Source organism: Macaca nemestrina, chromosome 7, assembly GCF_043159975.1.
Source record: "Macaca nemestrina isolate mMacNem1 chromosome 7, mMacNem.hap1, whole genome shotgun sequence".
Taxonomy (NCBI): domain Eukaryota; kingdom Metazoa; phylum Chordata; class Mammalia; order Primates; family Cercopithecidae; genus Macaca; species Macaca nemestrina.
The window spans coordinates 40,664,789-40,681,978 of NC_092131.1; the positions used below are offsets into that span (position 1 = coordinate 40,664,789).

Here is a 17,190-nt window from a genome sequence, read left to right on the forward strand (position 1 = left end):
GTTAAATTCCAAGTTCAGGCTCAATGAACCAAGCAACAGATGAACAGCCTAAGAATTCAAGGTCCATTTCTATCCAAATGTTATTTGGCTCTGGCTTTCTTTTTTCTTTTTGTCTGAGATGGAGGCTTGCTCTGTTGCCCAGCCTGGAGTTCAGTGGCATAGTCTTGGCTCACTGCAACCTCCACCTCCTGGGTTCAAGCGATTCTCATGTCTCAGCCTCCCAAGTAGCTGGGATTACAGGCACTCACCACCACGCCCAGCTAATTTTTGTATTTTTAGTAGAAACAGGATTTCGCCAGTTGGTCACACCAGTCTCGAACTCCTGACCTCAGGTGATCCACCTGCCTTGGACTCCCAAAGTCCTGGGATTACAGACATGAGCCACCACACCCGGCCTTAGCTTTCTTTTTACTCTCACCATAATTGAGGATATGTAATAAAGAGAATGCCAGCCTGCCCCAAAAGGGGCACTCTTTAAGCGCTTGAGACACTGACTAAAATGAGTAGTGTTGATGATAGACTATATGAAATTGGATAAAATGCTAAGTGATATAGATAGATAGATAGATAGATAGATAGATAGATAGATAGACAGACAGACAGATAGACACAGATAGATAATGGCTTTAAAAAATTTTTGGCTTGTCATTAAAGAATATTTTCTAATTTCTTTTTTTTTTTTGAGACGGAGTCTCGCTCTGTTGCCCAGGCTGGAGTGCAGTGGCCGGATCTCAGCTCACTGCAAGCTCCGCCTCCTGGGTTCACGCCATTCTCCCGCCTCAGCCTCCCGAGTAGCTGGGACCACAGGCGCCCGCCACCTCGCCCGGCTAGTTTTTTGTATTTTTAGTAGAGACGGGGTTTCACCGTGTTAGCCAGCATGGTCTCGATCTCCTGACCTCGTGATCCGCCCATCTCGGCCTCCCAAAGTGCTGGGATTACAGGCTTGAGCCACCGCGCCCGGCCTATTTTCTAATTTCAAAGAAATATTTTATTAACTTCTGTAAATAGGAAATAAAGCTAAGTCCTAATATACAAACTGAAACTAAGGTTAAAAAATGATCTAGTTAAAAATATAAAGATAAAAAAGTTAAATAGCTATAAGTAAAACTTAAATGTTATTATGCCTTTTGGGGATAACTTTTGATATATTACACAGGTACAAAAAATACACATTATCCTAAGTGTATAGCATAGTGAATTTTCACAAACAAAACAGACCTGTGTAACTAGCATCCAAATCAACAACCAGAATATCACCAGCACCTCAGAGGCCCCACCTGGTCTCTTTCAGTTACTACCCATCCCATCCCCTCCAAGGATAAACATCATCCTGATTTCTAGAAACACTGATTAGTTTTCCCTGTATCTTAATTCATATAAATGGAATGGCATAATCTTGCACCAAATATAGTTAAGATATTACATCAAATTTGAAAGTGTTGTGCCGCATCCTAAATGGAAAGTGCCCTAAAAAGCCTTGTTCTAGATGTGAAAAAATACTTTTTATTAAAATCTTGAAATCTTTGTCAGTCAGCACTAAAAATGAATTTTAGAAAGTTGTGTGGGATAGCAGTGAATCAAAACACAGTTAAGAGATTGAGCAAAAAAATTATAAAATTTATAACCTTGGCATGAGGAAAAATCTCATATGTAGTATTATCTAGAAACACGTTTTTTTTTTAAAAATCTCTACTTCAGCACCATCCTATCAATTAATAATACTTCTAGAATCTGTTTGTTACTTTTTTGCCCAGAAAAAAACAAAAAAAAAACAAAAACAAAACTTGAGAATCTAAAAATGGAATTTTAGGCATCACTTGGGGTAGTGGAGAGATCAATTTTACCAGATTTTTCAAAGATCAAATCAAAGTACTTGTCAATCTTGATTGATAATTTTATCAAATCACATTCTGAAAGCATACCCAACATGTTGTTTTTCAAAGTGTTTTTGCTCAGATCACCTGCCTAGGATGTTTATTAAAATGCTGAATTCTCATGCCACACCTCAGACTCTCAGAATCTGAATTTTAATCAGATTCCTTGGGTAATTATTAGGTACAGCAATCTTAGAGAACTACTACCCTGAGAGAAATTAAGAAGACCACTGAGGAGGGAATATCTACATTTATGACCATTGCCACAGGCCAACAAAATCACCCAGAGATGCTTTTCCACGTACTCTTGCCTACGCAGTTCTCATCCCTTAACTATTCTGATTTAACTGGCTTGGAATAGGGCCCCTCTTTGTGTAGGCTGGGAAACGTGACAAGTTTATCTAGTCCCATCTAAAATGTACCCTAAAATTAAGAGAAAAAGCTCTTACTTTCCTAAAATTAAGAGGAAAAAGCTCTTAATTTTTCCTAAGGAAAATTTATTTCATATCAGAAAAATTAACGATTTGAATGAGTTAAAGTCTGGGTATTGCCTTAACAGATACTATACGACTTCTACCCATATATTCCACTGATTAATTCCTACCAGTTCTAGAAGTTTTCTCCACCAATCTTTCCTGTTAGTGGCAAAATTATTTTGTTTCTCATACAACAACAAAAAAAGCCCCTTTAAAATGAAGGAGATAAGCTGACCCTCATAGGAAAGATCCAGGTTCTCATAATGCTATAATAATATCACAACAGTATATCTGATCAAAACAGTATTTGGCTTCTGAACAAAACAAAATCTTTTGTTTACATTTCAAATTACAGAACTGTTTGGACACAATTATCTTCTAGCCCAACATTTTCTTTTTCCTTTTTTTAGTATCTATAAGCTGTTCACATTTGAAGTCCTAATGATGAAATGGGGATAGGGTACAGGGATAATGATTCATCAGTTTATTTACATTTTTTTTAGGGATCCAATGTTCCAAAATATTGTTTTTCAACAAATCAAGAAGGCTATTTGAATTACTTATTAATAAAATTTGTCCTACATTGTAATTTGGGATAGTAAGTAGAGTAGTACATATATAAAATATGGGAGGGGGCATGTTCAATGTTTTTTAATTGATAAAGGTGTAAAATAAAATTAGCCGGTGGCACAGTAGATGTTCATGGTACAGGGTAGCTGTTATCCCAACTACTTGGGAGGCTGAGGCGGGAGAATCACTTGAACCCAGGAGGCGGAGTTTGCAGTGAGCCAAGATGGCACTGCTGCACTCCAGCCTGGACAACAGAGTGAAACTCTGTCTCCAAAAAAAAAAAAGAAAAAGAAAAAGAAAAAGAAAAAAATCTTTTGGAGAGTACTGATCTAAAACTCAGGATCCTGTATTCCACTTGCTCAATGGACACTCCTTTGAAAAAGTACAAATTTGCCACAACCACCTGGACAGTGTACTTGGGAGACAACTTTGGGATTAGCTTAATGGACGAGTTAGTACCCATGAAGGTAAGGCTATCACATTGGTGACACCCTCAAAATCAAAGAGGAAAAAAAAAAAGGAAGTCTGGTTTTTCCCTTTTCTATTATGTCTAAGTATTAGGTTGGCTTTTATACTTTTTATACTGCTTTTTTTTTTTTAACTGTTAAGTTCAGGGATACAAGTGCAGGTTTGTTACACAGGCAAACTTCTGTCTTGGGGGTTTGTTGTACACATTATTTCATCAACCAGGTATTAAGCCTAGTATCCATTAGTTATTTTTCCTGATCCTCTCCCTCCCTCTACCCTCTACCGTCCAAAAGACCCTAGTGTGTGTTGTTCCCCTTTATGTGTCCATGTGTTCTCATCATTTAGCTCCCACATATAAGAGAACATGTGGTATTTGGTTTTCTGTTCCTGTGTTAGTTTGCTAAGGACAATGGCCTCTGACTCCATCCATGTCCCTGCAAAAGATATAATCTCATTTTTTAATGGCTGCATCAGTATTCCATGGCGTATATATGCCACATTTTCTTTATCCAGTCTGTCACTGATGGGCATTTAGGTTGATTTCACATCTCTGCTACCAAAGTATTTTTCTTTGTAATTTTTATTTCTGTATTTCTTACTATCACAGATTTATCTTTAACTCTTAAAGTTCATTGTAGAAGAGAAAACAGTGAAAGTGACTCAAGGAAAGCCTTAACAGCATCAAACAAGTTTTTAAGTATCTCCCCACAACACTAGAATTCCTCCTTTCCCCCATCCACCAAGAAATATCTTTATTAATACATTTTATACCTATAATGGGAAAGCAATGTATGTGATAGCAATGGTTCTCAACTTTTCTTTACAACACAGTTACCTCTGTAGTGCCTGGCACAGAGTACATAATCATATAGCTTATATGTATTAAACAACCAATAATCTGTTAATTTTCTGGTACATATTCTGTAACTAATAAGCAATGTGATCCACTGTCATTTAAATACACTCCTTGTTAGATTATGGCATTAGACTAAATGAAAAAATCCCATTCAGATAAAGGTCTATTATGTCCTCCCTACATATTATTATTGAACAGAATAATCTAAAGTTTTACAAACTAGTCTGGGAAATCCAATCCTTCCTTTTTTTAAAAAAGGCTGAGAGAAGGAAACTGCACAGTTTGAATACTGTATCAGTTTCCTAGGTCAAATGTGCTGGTTACCCAGGAAGTGAAATACGAAGGTGCCAAGACTCTTGCCCTCTGCTACTGAAAGAGCAGCCACTGATTGCTATGTGTGATACAAAAGAAATTTAAGAACTCAAGAGAGTACTTCTCCTGACACAGCTTATTATTGCCATACATGACATCATAATTCAACAAGTGATTATATAGGAGTTTCAGATAACACTTATTTTGTATATCTGTCTTAAACGTGCTTCTAACATCACAAAACATAAATCAGAAAGATATCTGCTGCTGCTCTCAACGGATGCTGACCTGTACCATAATGATACTCAATAAACTGGTTCTAATTTCTTTAGATCATTAATTCCATAGATAATTATTCTGCATATGTCAACCAAGATTATGAGTTCCTATTACTGTTTCCTTTCTGGACAGCCTCAGTGAGCTTTAATAACAGCAGTTCATTTTAAGCCAGTTAGGTTTGACAAAACTTGGCAAGATACATTGCAATTGAGAGTTGTTCATAATAAAAAGAGAAAAGAGGGGCTGGATGTGGTGGCTCATGCCTGTAATCCCAGCACTTTGGGAGGCCAAGGTGGGCAGATCACCAGAGGTCAGGAGTTCAAGACCAGCCTGGCCAACATGGTGGAACTCTGTCTCTACTAAAAATACAAAAAAAAAAAAAAATTCAGCCAGGCATGTTGGCGGGCGCCTGTAATCCCAGCTACTTGGGAGGCTGAGTCAGGAGAATGCTTGAAGCCAGGAGGCAGGGTTGCAGTGAGCCGAGATGGCACCACTGTACTCCAGTCTGGGTGACAGAGTAAGACTCGGTCTCAAAAAAAGCAAAAAACAAAAGAGAAAAGAAGGAAAAGAAAAATACTGCACATCAGTCTATTCTGAAAAGATCCCTACTTTAAATACGAAAATAGGCCGGGTTCGGTGGCTCATGCCTGTAGTCCCAGCACTTTGGGAGGCCAAGGCAGGCAGATCACCTGAGGTCAGGAGTTCAAAACCAGTTTGGCCAACATGGTGAAACCCCATCTCTACTAAAAATACAAAATCAACCAGGCACTAAAAATACAAAATCAAACCCCATCTCTACTAAAAATAGTGCATGCCTGTTATCCCAGCTGCTTGGGAGGCTGAGGCAGGAGAATTGCTTGAACCTGGGAGGTAGAGATTGCAGTGAGCCGAGATTGCGCCATTGCACTCCAGTCTGGGCAACAAGAATGAAACTCCATCTCAAAAAAAAAAAAATGATAAAATAAAAATAAATACAAAAATACCTTAAAATGCTGTATTTTTGGCTGGGTACGGTGGCTCACACCTGTAATCTAGCACTTTGGGAGGCCAAGGCAGGTAGATCACCTGAGGTCAGAAGTTTGAGACCAGCCTGGCCAACACAGTGAAACCCTATCTCTGCTAAAAATACAAAAATTAGCTGGATGTGGTGACATGCACTTGTAGTCTCAGCTACTTGGGAGGCTGAGGCAGGAGAACTGCTTGAACCTAGGAGGCGGAGGTTGCAGTGAGCCCAGATGGTGCCACTGCTTGCCTCGGTGACAGAGTGAGACTCCAACTAAAAAGAAAAAGAAAAAAAAAGAAAAGAAAAAGAAAAAGCTGCATTTTAAAAGGGATAGACCTGGCCTGGCATTTTGCTCTTTCTCCCACTTTCTTCATTTTTAAGCTACTTCATTTTCCAGTTAAGTAGTTCCTGAGATTATTCACCATGAACCTATATTCCTTTGGTCTTCAGATTAAACCAGCCTTTTATTCTTAATCAATAATGAAAGGTGGGGGTTAAATAACCACCAAAGTATAAGTAAGTTATTTCATTCTTAGGTTGAAACAATCTGTGTAAATTAATTACTTTGATATTCTGTTTTGTATACAATGAGAATCAACAAGTTTCAATGTAACACTTCGATTAATTTTATCAATGAAAAAAATGGCTTTTCTTTTACAGAATTCCAAATTCTGCATGAATAGCAGGAAAAAAAATGTTGAGAAAACACATCTTGGCTGGGCATTGTGGCTCACATCTGTAATCCCAAAACTTTGGGAGGCTGAGGCAGGTGGACCGCTTGAGCTCAGGAGTTCGAGACCAGCCTGGGCAACATAGTGAAACCCACCTCTACCAAAAGTACAAAAAATTAGCTGGATGTGGTGGTATGCATCTGTGGTCCCGGCTACTAGGGAGGCTAAGGTAGGAGGACTGCTTGAGCCCAGGCAGTCAGGGCTGCAGTGAGTCATGATCACACCACTGCACTCCAGCCTGGGCAATAGAGCCAGATCCCACCTCAACAACAACAACAACAACAACAACAAACAAACAAACAAAAAAACATGGCTTAACTTCCGACATTCATTCTAAAAGACAAAAGTCATTTGCTCAGGAGGGGTGGATTATTGTAGATAAGTAAGTAGGAGCATATTCCAACCCTCTGTTATGTTTCCTCAGTTTGCAGAGCTACTTTTGAAGTTCAGGGCATAACACAGAAGAGATACAAGGAACCGCACAATGCACAGAGAATCAAGCTGTTTGAATTGAAAGACAAGCTATATTTCCTCATTTCTCTTCCTACAAAAAATTGCAAACATAAAGTAGGTTGCAGATACAATATCAACTTCAGTATGTTCTGTAAAAAATGAAGGGAAAACATGGAATGATAGCCAAATTATAAAGCATTATCTGTGATGAAATATTGAGAGAAAAATGAAACTGTGTTGTTTCTCAAACTGCTATGCTTTAAAGTTAAGAATAACAGATGCAATACATCAAGCTTCCATGTTAATTCAGCACTTCAAAGTCTATCATTTTTAAATAGCTTTATTGATACATAATTCATATAAAATTCACTCATGTACACAACTGGACGGTTTCAGTATATTCACAGATTTGTACCATCATCACCACAAACAATTTTAGAACATTTTTATCCCCTCAAAAAGAAACTTGGAACTGATTAGCAATCACCATTCTCTCATAACTCCTTATCTCCACATCTAAGGAATTACTAATCTGCTTTCTCTCCTACGGATTTACCTATTCTGGACATTTTAAATAAATGAACCAATAAATGACCTTTTGTGACTGGCTTCTTTCACTCAGCATAATTTCTTCAAGGTTCATCCATGTTGTAGCATGTATCAGTATTTTAGTCTTCTAAAATTACCAAATAATATCCCATCATACATACATATTTTGTCTTTCATTCATCACCTGACAGACATTTGGGTTGTTACTACTTTCTAGCTACTATGAATGTTGCTACTGTGAACATTCATGTAGATGTTCTTATGTGAATATATGTTTTCAGTCCTCTTGGATATATACTTTGGAATGCAATTGCTTGACTGTATGGTAATGGAGCCTAACTTTTAATAGATCTAGCTGAGTAAATGTCTAACAGAACAATATACTCTAAAATAAGGGTTGCACATACTTTTTAAAAGCACTTGCCCCACCCCATACTAAGTTAACCCATCTGTAACTACCAAAAAAAAAAAAAATTCAGAAACTGAAATTATTTTCTACTTTTTATTTTAAAAAGGTACAGAGTTGGCTGGATGTGATGGCTCACACCTGTAATCCCAGCACTTTGGAAGGCCAAGGTAGGCAGATCACATGAAGCCAGGAGTTCAAGACCAGCCTGGCCAACATGGCAAAACCCTGTCTCTACTAAAAATACAAAAATTAGCTGGGCGTGGTGGCATGTGCCTGGAATCACAGCTACTCAAGAGGCTGAGGTGGGAGAATCATTTGAAACTGGAAGGCATAGGTTGCAGTGAGCCAAGATCACACCACTGCACTCCAGCCTGGGCAACAGATGGAGACTCCATCTCCCACCTTCCAAAAAAAAAAAAGGTGCAGAGTTTACTAATTTAAAACATTGATAGTTCATATTTATTTAAACAAAAATGATTGAATTTATCTGTATTTGAGTACAGGAAATACTTAGTGACATTTCTGTAACAGTAAACAGTAACAGAAGCAAACAGCAGCCATGGAACACATAAATAATGAACATTTAAAAATCACTTACTACTGTTTCCTTGGCAGGAGGCGGCTTGATCTGTTGACTGGGAATCAGAACAAAAGTCAAAGTACCATGCATATCAGACTGTAATAGAAAGATCAGATTTTTAAAATTTGTATTTATGAAAATCATTCCATGATTTTATGATCTATATTCCCTAAACTGGACTATTTCAGAACCCCTCCACAGACTTAAATGACCAGAGGCACTTTGCTCTACCAAAGCAATGAATGGGGCTGGGTGAAAATAAGTGTGTGAAGATGTTTCTAGATTTTACAGCAGATAGTAGAGATTCCACTGTAATAACAGAAGCTGAATAACTAGGACCATAAATCTGGTCTGTGGGTATGTACAAAGTGATCATAAATTGCCCTCAAAAGATGTCCAGAAATGATTTTGTGATTATACTAGCACTATCCAATAGAACCTTCTCCAATGATGGAAATGTGCTATTTCTGTATCTTAATAATGGTAGCCATTAGCTACATACTGCTTCTCAGCACTTGAAATGCACCTAATGTGAATAAGGAACTGAATTTTAAATTTTACTTAATTTAAACAGAAATAGCTACATGCATCTAGTGATTATACCGGACGCTGCAGATCTATAGCACTGCTTTATCTAATATTATTAGGAAAACAACAATCAATTACAGATAATAAAATAAAAGAACACAAAAAATCATGAGGACACAGACTTTGTTTTGTTACTGTTTCCCAAGTGGCCAGTGCATATTAGGCACTCAATAAATATGTACTGAGTGAATTAATGAGTTATATTACTGATTCCAGAAAAATAAAATATATGTGATAGTGATACATCAGAAAGTGGAAAAATACCAGTGGTACCACCCAAAAATAAAACTGCTAACAAATACTGTGGAACAGTTATATCATGGAAAAATCAGGCTAGAAATCATCCAGTGCTCATAACAGTTACTTAAAAAATATTTTAAAGTCTAATAAGAACTTTCTAAAAGCTATCAATCATTCTTCTAGCTGTGTCAACTTACCAGCAAGTCAAAAACCTCATTGACATCTTTCCCCCGAATTTCAATGCCATTAATCTCTAGAACTTCATCTCCTTCATGCAACAGACCACTTTTCTCTGCAGCACCCCCTTTTACTATCCGGCTAATGATGACAGAGTCCATTTCATTACGAACTGTAGCACCCTAAAAAAAAAAAAAAAAAATATATATATATATATATATATATATATATATATATATCTCTAATTTAAAAACAAAAATAATATGATTTTTGTTAAGTATTTATTTATTTTTAAATTCTATTTTTTTCTATTCAACAATACTAACCTTCAGTTATCTTAAGAAAAAATGTATTTACACAACTAGAGTAATCATAATTAGATTTAAAAGTTGACCATTTCCCCCACATTTTCCACTTCAGAAATACTCTATTCATTAGAATTCTGAAGTTAACCAGACTTCTGAAGCACACAACAGCAGAAAAATGCACTTGTTTAAAAACAGTATGTGGGACACTTACCAATGGAATATCACGAGCCTTTTCTATACGAACTATTTTTACAGTTTCTCCTCCATACTGGCCAATACTTTCATAAACTCTCTCATCTGTAATGGGCTCTAGCTGCATTTCCTGTTCAGCAACCTTATCGTGGGCCAGTAAAAGTGCCTGTTTCAAAGAAATCCATGGTATTTTAAGTAACAGCATGATTTAGTTCTGCACAGTGATTTTTAACCTCACTATGTACATAGTATTCTGACCATTAAATCTTTAAAAGAGCTATAATTAATTACAGCTAATAATAAAGATGTGTTAAGTATACTAAGGGCATACTCTGGAATGGGTTATGAAAGTCTAAAATGCTTATTAAACTTCATAAAATAACATCAATGTAAAGGCTTAAACACTCTAGATAATTAAAACTTACAGAAAATATCACCAAAGGGGGGAAGAATTTTTGCCTAACTTTTAAAGAAAAAGTTGTTTCAAAATAATTTAGTTCATTTTAAATCTGAAAATATATAATCCAACAATAACTACTATGTTATAGATGGGGTTGTAAACATCAAAATAGGCTAGAGAATGTTTGACATCTCTTCCAGCCCTGGAATCTTTGATTTAAAAAAATAAAAGAACAACACTGGAAAAACCACATATATAATATTCTGTCCATTTTCTACCTGAATATGTGGAGTATTCAGCAAAGCAGTTAGTTCTTGTCCTTCCTTATGATGGACTGGCTTCAAAACAGTTTGTACCTAAGAAACAAAAATAAAGATTATTCTTCCTAGATTATAGGAAGTATCAGTAGCACCTGTATGCAGGGTCATATTTTTTTAAAGTACAAATTAAAATAATAAAAAATGCTTGTAAGAAATAAAATCACCAAAAAGAATCATGAGAGTTTTCAATCTTGTTATTATGGATAACAACAGTACTTCTTATTAAAAAAAAACACTAAGATTTTGGTACTTATGCCTATAGACAAAATACTTCCATCTTGAAAGTTTCTCCCAACATACCATAAAATTCATTAATAATTACGTAAGAAAAGAAAAACTGTCCTAACAGTTACCTTGCTATTTTATAGTTTTTAAATCATTTATGTGACTATTTAAAATCAGAGATGACAACTTAAAGAGTTATAGTCAAGGCTGGGCGCAGTGGCTCACACCTGTAATTCCAGCACTTTGGGAGGCTGAGGCAAGTGGATTGCTTGAGTCCAGGAGTTTGAGACCAGCCTGGGCAACATAGTGAGACCCTGTCTCTATTTTATAAATTTTTTTATATAATTAAAAAAAAAAAGAGTGACAGTCTAACAAGATGAATTTATATGAGTGCAATGGAACAATCACCATAACATAATGGATTACATTAAATTTCCCATAGTCGAGAAATCTTTGTCTTCCTACGATAAACTCCCCTTGCTTATAAATTTTTTTAGCCTGTTTCCTTATCTACTACTTATGGTGCTTCAAAGACTGATTAAGAAAATCTTAAAACAGGCCAGATGCAATGGTTCACACCAGTAATCCCAGCACTTTGGGAGGCCAAAGCAGGCAGATCACTTGCAGTCAGGAGTTCAAGACCAGCACGGCCAAAATGGCAAAATACTGTCTCTACTAAAAATACAAAAATTAGCCAACCGTGGTGGTGTGTGCCTGTAATTCCAGCTACTCAAGAGGCTGAGGCATGAGAATGACTTGAACCCACGAGGTAGAGGTTGCAGTGAGTTAAGATGGTGCCACTGCACTCCAGCCTGGATGATGTAATGAGACTGTCTCAAAAAAAAAAAAAGAGTAACTTATAATTAATACAGGAACCCAGTAATTCTATACCTTTTATGGCTATTTTAAATCATTTTATCAGTAATTTCCCTATGAAACCCAAGAGATGATAATTTGGGGATTAATTAACTTTACCATAGCAAGTGGATCAAAGCAATGACAGTACCAAAGCAATGACAGTACCAAAACCAGTCTGTCCTCAGGTTTTGGTACTTAGAAAATTATATTTCTAATTGTAGAGTTCTATATGTATAAACGGGATGGCAGAGCAAATATTATCTTCTCCAAGAACTCAACTAAAATCTTACAATGGACAAGGCTTTAAGGCTTTAAGACCCAGGATTTAAGACTGTGGGTAACTAAAAGTTGTTTTTAAAAGAGGGTATTTTCCCTTTTAAAGTTTATCAAGTCTACATTAATTTTAAATGAAATTTGTAGTCTTGATCATACACCTTTTGACAGCTGAAGAAACTCTGAGGATGGGAAGATAATTCTGGATTAAAAATGTACCAAGGGTGTACACTTTTACACTGAGTCAGCTCAATAATAATTTTCTGTATCAGAGATTCTTTCCATATTCCCACTTCTAAGTCAGTTCCTAAACATCTCTGAGATCCTCCCTTCTAAAGAAATTTAGAACTCCCGTGTTTACCCACTGCCCTACTAACCTATATGTTGCTTATTCTAGTGTCAACACATACCATCAGCTACTTCTACAATGGCGTTAAGGAATTAAAAAGCTATTCTTTTATTCTACTGCTCCTTTCCATTGGCCTATAAAAATGCCCTAATCTCTTATCTTTAAAAATACCTTTTCCTGACCTTGTACACTTCTTTAGCTATACTACTTTTCCTTGTTTCCTTCAGAAGCAAGATCTTTTTGCATTTTAAAACTAATTTAATTATAAAAATGATTTTAAATGTGAAAAATCAGAAAATTGATAAGCAAAAGGAAGGAAGTACAAAGATGGACTTTTATTATACTTAGGGATAATCACTTTTGTATATATCCTTCCTTCATTTTTCTACTTGTTTTTACCAAAATATTTACCTTGATATATGTATCTGACAAAGAACTTGTAGCCAGAATATATTAAGAACTCTTACAACTCAAGACGATTAAAATGGAAAGAGACTTGACTGGATATTTCACAAAAGATAGAGAAACAGCCAATACACATATAGAATAATGCTAAATATCATTAGTCGCTATGTAAATGCAAATCAAAACAAGATACTATTACCTACCTACTAGAATCATAAACAGGAAACAACCTACATATTCATCAATAGGTGAGTGGTCAAATTGTGGGATATTGAAAGAATGAAATGATAGTCAGCAATTTACAAACTACTAATACAAGAACAACATGGATGAATCTCAAAAACATTATACTAAGCAAAAGAAGTCTGACAGAAAAGACTACCTGTTGTTTTATTACATTTATACGAAATGCCCACAAATGACAAATTTGTAAAACAGAAAGCAAATCCATGGATATTCATAGGGCCTGAGGATTGAAAGAGGTGATTATTGTCTGCAAAGGGCCATGGCAGAGAAGCTCTATGGAGTGATGGATGCTTCTATTAACTTGATGGCAGTTGTACATTTTACAGATGTACATATATGTCAAAATACACTGAACTATACAACAAAATACACTCATTTTAAGTGCATGTAAATTACATCTCAATAAAATCAGTTACTCCAAAAATGTACCCATAACATCTAAACTTTGAGAAAATTTCTATGTATATATCCCTTCTTTATTCTTCACATTTATTTTTACCAAAATGAGATCATGCTACTCATAGTTTTTATAATAGTATTTTTTTTTTTTTTGAGACAGAGTTTCGCTCTTGTTGCCCGCCCAAGCTGGAGCGCAATGGCATGATCTTGGCTCACTGCAACCTCCGCCTCCCGGGTTCAAGAGATTCTCCTGCCTTAGACTCCCGAGTAGCTGGGATTACAGGCGCCCACCACCACACCCAGCTCGGTTTTTTATTTTTAGTAGAGACGGGGTTTCACCATGTCGGCCAGATTGGTCTCGAACCCCTGACCTCAGGTGGTCTGCCCACCTCAGCCTCCCAAAGTGCTGGGATTATAGGTGTGAGTCACTGCGCCCGGCCCCTATAACGGTATTTTATAACTATTTTGACTTGATACTAATAAATTACTAAATATTTTGTTTTTCTATGTCACTAAATATTCTTTAATTCTAAAACAGAAATATGACCATTCTAGTTCTGAGTGGCTCCCTGTCCCTTACAAGATTAAGTCTAAGCTCCTTAGTATTAAATCTAAGGACCATCAACATCTGATTCTTTTGTCTTTTCCAGTCCTATCTCCTGGCATTCCTTATGCCTTAACCTTTCTGATTCAGCATTCAACTGCTTGTTCCCTACACAAACCATGCTGTCTCCCCACGACGACTGTGATTATACTAGCTGTCCCAGCTACCTGAATTGCCTTATTCTACTTGCCTAGATAACATGTACTCATAAGACTGAACACATTTGATTTAAAATTATCAATAGGGCTGTTTCCCCACTAGACTGAGCTCAATGAAGATAGAATTGTATCTTATTCAGCTTCATATCTGGCTATTGGCAGAATGTCTGACCAATAGTACTGAAATATTTATGAATTCAATGAAAGAAAGAGAGGGTAGGAAGTCATCTTTGATGTCTCCTTTACCTTTATTACCCACATAGAGACACTATGTCCTATTAATTTTCTATTTAAATATTTCTATAATCCATGTGCAACTGCTATTCAAAATCTTACATGTGGACAATTACAATAGCCTCCACATTACTCTATGTTTCCACTGACTTTCCACAATGTTATCAAAGTAATACTTTAAATTAGAAGCCTGTTTATATAGATCTGTTTAAAATTCTTCAGTAGATTCACAATCATGTATAGAATAAATTTCTTGCTTTAAATTTTTTATGAAGTGACCTTTTCCTGTTAAATTTGAGAAACACAAAAATACTAGTAAAATTACCTATTTTATCTAACATCCAGAGATAGCCTTTTTAATAGTTAATTAATTCTTCCAATACCTCGAGATATGTGTGTGCATTTGTATAAATTAATTCATATTTTCCCTGTTCCTATACAATTTCATAATTCATTACTTCCTCCTGTTTCATTGCACTGGCTGGGACTGCCAAAAAATGTTGAATATTAGTGGTGGGTATCTGGAGTTTCTTTATCTTATTCAAGACTTAAATGGCAATGTGTGGGTGTTTCACCATTAGGGAAGATGCTATTGGTTTCTGGTATTATTCTTTTTCTTTTTTTCCCCAAAGTGCTTTGTTATACATCTGCTATTATTTTTGACTATTATCAAGTTAAAACAATGTGCCTGGCTTTCCAAGAATTTTTATCAACAAAGAAAAAGTACTGAAATTTTTTCAGATGCCTTCTCTGCATTAAAATAATCATGGGGCCCAGGTGCTGTGGCTCACACCTGTAATCCCAGTACTCTGGGAGGCTGAGATGGAAGGATTGTTTGAGCCTAGGAGTTTGAGACCAGCCTGGGTAACACAGTGAGACCGTGTCTCTGCAAAAAAAAGAAATTAGCCAGGCGTGGAGGTGCACATCTGTAGTCCCAGCTACTCAGGAGGCTGAGGTGGGAGGACTGCTTGAGCCCAGGAAGTCGACGTTGCAGTGAGCCATAATCATGCCACTGCACAGCAGCCTGGGTGACAGAGTGAGACTGTCTCAAAACAAGTATCATATGGTTTTCTCCTTTCACCTATTCACATAAGTTAATTCTTTTAAAATATTTAAAATATTTACCAAAGTAATCCACCATAAGATAAATTTAAATTTATTAATGGCCTTCAGGATCTAGACACCATCTCTTTTTTTTTTTTTTTTTTTTTTCTGAGACAGAGGCTTGCTCTGTTGCCCAGGCTGGAGTGCAGTGGCACAATCTCAGCTCACTACAAGCTCCGCCTCCCCAGGTTCATGCCATTTTCCTGCCTCAGCCTCCCGAGTACGACCATGCCTGGCTAATTTTTTTGTATTTTTAACAGAGATGGGGTTTCACCGTGTTAGCCAGGATGGTCTCGATCTCCTGACCTCATGATCTGCCTGCCTTGGCCTCCCAAAATGCTGGGATTACAGGCGTGAGCCACCGTGCCCGGCCTCTGGACACCATCTTTTAACATTAAGTCCTACTACTTACTTAGCATTCAAGAAATATGCCAGGCTTTCTCTCTCACTACCACCTCTGTACCTTTTGAGAATGGAATACCTTTTTCTCTTTCTTACGCTTCCTGGTAAATTCCCAGTCACCCCTCAAGACTGAGCAAATAAAATGTCCTTCTATATTTCTTCCTTCTTCCCATAATTGCCCTCATCCTTCCCATCCTCCCAACACAGAATTAGGCATATCTTAGTGCTGTTGGCACTTTTCTCATACTGCCATCATAGCACTTCTCATTAGACTGTAATTGTTTACTCATTGTTCCTCCACAGCAAAAGCCTAATTCAACTTTCACAGGTTGATAAACATCTAGGTTGTTTCCAGTTTCTGACTATTATCTGGTTGCTATGAACATCTGCTTTTAAGCTTTTCTGTGGATACGTTTTCATTTCTCTTGGCTATATACCTACAAGTGAAATGGCTGGGTCACAGTATATAGGTACATTAGCTTTAGCAGATACTGCCAAACATTTTTCCAAAGTGGTAGTACCAACTTCTACTCCACCAGTGATGTATGAGAGGTTCAGTTGTTCCCTAAGTTCACAAACAATACTGACAGTCTTTTAAATTGTAATCATAGTCATTCTGGTGTCAGTGTAGGGGTATCTCATGTTTTAATTTGCATTTCTCTGTTGGCTAATGATGCCTAATATCTTTTCATTGCTATTGGCCATTTGGATTTCCTCTTTTTTGTGAAGTGACTGTTCTTTGTCAATTTTTTTTTTAACCAAGTAGTCTTTTTTCTTATTAGTTTCCAAGAGTCTTTTTTTTTTTTTTTTTTTTTTTGAGACAGGGTCTCACTCTGTCGCCCAGACTGGAATGCAGTGGTACAATCTCGGCTCAAAGCAACCTTTGCCTCCTGGGTTCAAGTGATTCTCCTGCCTCAGCCTCCCAAGCAGCTGGTGCATGCCACTACAGCCGGCTAATTTTTGTATTTTTTTAATTTTTAGTAGAGACCAGGTTTCACCATGTTGGCCAGGCTGGTCTTGAACTCCTGACCTCAAATGATCCACCCGCCTTGGCTTTCCAAAATGCTGGGATTACAGGTGTGAGCCTCCCAAAGTGCTGGGATTACAGACTGCACCTAGGCAACAAGAGTTCTTTATATATTTCATGG

The 17,190-nt window shown here is 36.8% G+C and overlaps 1 protein-coding gene across 4 annotated transcripts in view; it reads right to left on the reverse strand.

Annotated features, from left to right (window-relative positions):
• PALS1 (protein associated with LIN7 1, MAGUK p55 family member) overlaps positions 1–17,190 on the reverse strand; it is a 92,911-nt gene that overhangs the window by 20,446 nt on the left and 55,275 nt on the right. For all 4 annotated transcript variants that reach the window (XM_011726375.3, XM_011726376.2, XM_011726374.2 and 1 more), the window contains 4 exons: positions 10,744–10,821; positions 10,085–10,231; positions 9,586–9,747; positions 8,579–8,656 (listed from right to left, as the gene is read on the reverse strand). In XM_011726375.3, the coding sequence (XP_011724677.2) occupies positions 8,579–8,656; positions 9,586–9,747; positions 10,085–10,231; positions 10,744–10,821 (465 nt within the window). The remainder of the gene's footprint in view (positions 1–8,578; positions 8,657–9,585; positions 9,748–10,084; positions 10,232–10,743; positions 10,822–17,190) is intronic.